Raw genomic sequence first — 4,905 nt, 5'->3', positions numbered from 1 at the left:
GATAAAATGAATAAAATGATCAGATTATCTCAATCTCAGCAGCTCATCTTATTGTGATTCAATGTTCAGACCTCCGTTCCCTCCGTTCCCCGAGGGCAGAAAACTGGCAACACTCTGTACATGTCTGTATTGTTTTGTTATTACTTCCAGATTGTCTGGCTGTGATCTCTCAGATCAGCATTGGGAAATTGTGTCTTCAGCTCTACAATCCTCGAACTGTGTCCTGAGAGCGCTGGATCTGAATAACAATCACCTGCAGGACTCTGGTATAAAGTTTGTTTCTGATGGACTGAAGAGTCCAAACTGTCAGCTGCAGATACTGAGGTATTAAAAACATATAAGAGATAATTTACAGTCAACTGGTCACAATGTTGATGTGTGTCTGTAGATGATCTGTGTGTCTGTAGATGATATGACTGTGTGTGTCTGTAGATGATCTCACAGTTGATGTGTGTTCTCCTCTTTTTAAGTCTGTCTTGTTGTAATCTCACTGCTCAGTGTTGTGAGAGTTTTTCATCAGCTCTACAATCCTCAAATGGTGTCCTGAGAGAGCTGGATCTGAGTAACAATGACCTGCAGGACTCTGGTGTAAAGTTTGTTTCTGATGGACTGAAGAGTCCAAACTGTCAGCTGCAGATACTGAGGTATTAAAAACATATAAGAGATAATTTACAGTCAACTGGTCACAATGTTGATGTGTGTCTGTAGATGATCTGTGTGTCTGTAGATGATATGACTGTGTGTGTCTGTAGATGATCTCACAGTTGATGTGTGTTCTCCTCTTTTTAAGTCTGTCTTGTTGTAATCTCACTGCTCAGTGTTGTGAGAGTTTTTCATCAGCTCTACAATCCTCAAATGGTGTCCTGAGAGAGCTGGATCTGAGTAACAATGACCTCCAGGACTCTGGTGTAAAGTTGATTTCTGATGGACTGAAGAGTCCAAACTGTCAGCTGCAGATACTGAGGTATTAAGAACATTTAAGAGATAATTTACAGTAAAATTTACAGGAAAACTTACAGGAAGTCGTGGCCTAATGGTTAGAGAGTCAGACTCGTAACCCAAAAGGTTGCGGGTTCGAGTCTCCGGTCCGGCAGGAATTGTAGGTGGGGGGAGTGAATGTACAGCACTCTCTTCCACCTTCAATACCATGACTGAGGTGCCCTTGAGCAAGGCACCGAACCCCCAACTGCTCCCCGGGCGCCGCAGCATAAATGGCTGCCCACTGCTCCGGGTGTGTGTTCACGGTGTGTGTGTGTTCACTGCTGTGTGTGTGCACTTTGGATGGGTTAAATGCAGAGCACTAATTCCAAGTATGGGTCACCATCTGTGTGTGTCTGTAGATGAGCTGTCTTTGTGTGTCTGTAGATGATCTGACTATGTCTCTAGATGATCTGACACAATGAGTAGGTCCTGAGATGTGTTGTCTAACCCCAATAGAGTTCAGAATGTCTATGAATGCTGATCCCAATGCATCTTTTTCATTATCAACATGGATATTAAAATCACCAACAATTAAAACTTTATCTGCAGCCAGCACTAACTCGGATGGAAAATCAGCACATTCTGTCAGATGATCTGTAGATGATCTGACTGTGTATGTCTGTAGATGATGTGTCTGTGTGTCTGTAGGTTGTCTGGCTGTATGGTGACAGAGGAAGGCTGTAGTTATGTGTTTTCAGCTCTGAGTTCAAACCACTCACATCTGAAAGAGCTGGATCTGAGCTACAATAACGCAGGACAATCAGGAGTTCAGCTGCTCAACCACAAACTGCAGGATCCAAACTATCAACTGCAGATACTTAAGTATGTCAAACACCAATACTGACATACTGAACGTGTGTGAATGATGCAGATCTACATTAATGTGTGTTTATAGTGTGGATCATGGAGGAGAGATCATGATGACAGCGGGACTGCGAAAGTGTAGGTCTACAAACTCACAACACACACACACACACAGATGGTTGTTTGACTGTATCACTGAGCTCATCTCATAGACTTTCATTGTTTTTCTATCAGGTTAATGATATCGTCTATGAACTACAAACATCACAGAAACTTGTTCAAAACACTAGATTTAAAGAAAGACATGATTTATTCAGTTTATGAGCCTTTTTTAACTAGTTAGCAGTGCCGGACACCACCAGGGGACTCCTTTGTTCTCAAAGATGATTCAAATCTGGCACCTATCTAAACATTCATATATAAGGTCCCTCAGTATTATCAGCAGTTTTCGCATTGCTCAATAGCTAATTAAATGGCGAATTCGGCAGACAAAACACCATCAGCAGGAATCGGGAATTTAGAGAAGTGGAATTTGCTTCCCCAACGGTCTCCCCTCCGATTCATTCAAGTTCGTTAACTTGAACACGTGAATTCACCGCATCGATTATAAGATGCCTGATTCGGAAGTGACTGAGTTAGCATTATTTCACGCATCGCTACATTATAGTCATGAACTCCACAAGTTATGTGACTGACTCAAGAACAAGTTCAGATGGGAACTTTATCCCCAAGAAGGATATCAAGAGATCAAGCATCCACTTCACAGCTGCTATGTTTCACTCTCTCGAACGTCTTCACAAGCTAAGTTCCATTTAATGCTCTCAGGTTATCTGCAACATGCGTGTTGCTAAGGCTATCCGTGTTGCTTGGGCTCATTACGTTGTTTTCAGTTAAATGCTTGTGCTAGTTCACGCGAATGTGCGGTACTTATCGTTGTCACTGGCAACATGCTTGTCGCTTCAATATGCTGCGCTTAAAGGGGGTCTAATGTCATTTCATTCTGAGTTATTTACACTGTTAAGAGTTGGATTCTTATGCGCGTGCGCGCACTCAGTGACCCAAGCGATAGCAAGAGGACGCCGCTTAATGCGTTTCTTTCATGGTTACGGAAGTCTTCGGCAGCGCCGCAGTTACTTGCTCGAGAAGACTAGGTTGTGCGAGAGGAACTACACCTAGCCTGTCTCCGGCTGGAGAGAGTAGCCGCTTGCAGTCGGGGTGAAATAAAAGGGAGACGTCAAGTCAGAAACTTTCTGCTCCTGGTAATGACGCTCTCGCAGTGTTTGCATACATTCACAGATGAAGTGAATTAAATGCAGCATTTGTCAAATACACAGATGTTTCAGAAGTGTTTTCATAAAGCAACAGGAACACTTTCTATACTGCTTAATACAGCGCCATCTGTTAATGAATAAGTTAAACATTAACATATGCTATTTAAATACCAATTAAGTGGGTATATGCTTTCATCAGTGTTTTTTGAAACGTGACTCAATATAACAGTGGGACTACCTAAAAATAAAGTGTGTCGTCATTGTTGTATTACAAATTTATAAAATGTTAAATCTAGGTTCCAATGTAATAGAATATATATTGAAAAAGTTATGTACCTTGTGTTTTACATTTTGAGGTAAAAAAAGGATGACATTTCTAAGGAGATCAAATCAAGAAGCCCAGGTGTCTGAGATAATGACCTTTTGTCTTTATGCTCTTCCTGACCATCTGGCTTTTTAAGCTCAAAGCACAGCTGTACCTTTGTCTCTGTGATAATGCGAAAGTATGGCGATACTGTCAGACTGATTGGATCAGCACCTATGCATTGAATGACACTGTTATACTGATGAGATCAAGGCTGGGAAAATCTGATTGGATTAGCACCTATGCATTTGAATGACACTGTTATGCTGATGAGATCAAGGCTGGGAAAATGCCGGTGTCGGGCTGATTCCTGTACTTCATTTGCATGCTATGGGTTAGATTGTCTCCACCTCTACGGAATGTATCCCGCCCCCTTTAAATTTATATAAACTACAATGTATCACTACGTTAGTCAGACTTGGATGACTGCAGCGACGCACAGCGAGTCCTCAATAAAGAGTGACTTCTGTATGAAAGATATCCCAACGTCTCCTGGTTTCTGCTTCGACGAGGAAAAAGTTTCCTACATCATCAAGGCTTTTGCAGTGCCTGACCTAGGCAGCTGGTCCCGTTTTGCTCTCGCGGTACTTTGAATGCTCATGTGATCGTAGGGCAGCTGCAGCGCTGATCAAATTTGGACAAAAGCATTTTTTATGTAACCAGAATGCATTGTTTTTGACAGGCGGCAGCCGATCCTTGCGGCGCCACATGAAGTCGAACAAGCCTAATATCTCTAAAGAGTGTGTTTTTGGATGTGAGGAAAAGATAACCTTATTCAGTGTTATGTGAACAGTGGATGCAATTTGTTTTTCCCAGCAACGGAAACAGTGGATGCAATTTGTTTTTCCAAGGCAGCAACGGAGTTTCTCAAGAGTGTTTGTTTGTTCCCGTCATTTCGGTGACAAATGTTTTATAACAAGGTACATTCTGACACTGGATTTGCACAGTCCAAAATAAATGAAATAAAAGGCGCCCATCCATAATAAAAAGTGTGAACACGGCTCCAGGGGGTGAATCTAGCTTGCGCTCACTGTTGTAAAACAGAAGCAGCTCCGGGGCTGATGAGGTATGAGTTCGTTACCGGGAACAGAAAGTGTCCGACTTCACGTCTCCGCTTTTGATTCCGCCCCTGACTGCTCGGCTAATCTCGTTGACCGCCGTCTGTAGCCGTGCTTCAAGTCGAACGCACCTCTTCAGAAGAAGTCTAGGATTTTGAGTTTTCGTCAAGGGGCGTGTCCCTGGCGACCTGACAAAGTTTGATGTTTCGCCATGAAACAGGAAGTTGCTGTAACTCAGGCAAGCAAGGTCCGATCTGCCCCAAACTTCACATGTTTGATAGGTGTTATGTCCTGAACAAATACCCATGCACAAATTCAGTTATACTCATAGCGCCACCTGCTGGCAACAGGAAGTGACATGTTTAACACTGTTATGGACTCCTAGGAACATACTAAAAAGCATCAGCAAGTGTTAATAGGCTAGCAA

General features: G+C 42.6%; 1 protein-coding gene across 1 annotated transcript in view; it reads left to right on the top strand.

Moving 5' to 3' along the window:
* The window catches only part of LOC107714085 (ribonuclease inhibitor-like), a gene marked incomplete at its 3' end in the record, with an annotated part of 10,421 nt that extends 8,498 nt beyond the window's left edge, over window positions 1-1,923 (top strand). The window contains exons 4-5 of the mRNA XM_016519793.1: window positions 1,630-1,803; window positions 1,877-1,923. Of these exons, the coding sequence (XP_016375279.1) occupies window positions 1,630-1,803; window positions 1,877-1,923 (221 nt within the window). The remainder of the gene's footprint in view (window positions 1-1,629; window positions 1,804-1,876) is intronic.
* Between the last annotated feature and the right edge of the window lie 2,982 nt (window positions 1,924-4,905).

This window comes from Sinocyclocheilus rhinocerous, unplaced genomic scaffold, assembly GCF_001515625.1.
Source record: "Sinocyclocheilus rhinocerous isolate Xijiao unplaced genomic scaffold, SAMN03320098_v1.1 scaffold4647, whole genome shotgun sequence".
In the NCBI taxonomy this organism is placed as follows: Eukaryota; Metazoa; Chordata; class Actinopteri; order Cypriniformes; family Cyprinidae; genus Sinocyclocheilus; species Sinocyclocheilus rhinocerous.
The sequence above is the reverse complement of the archived record's forward strand: the minus strand, read 5'-3'. Positions and strand labels throughout refer to the sequence as shown.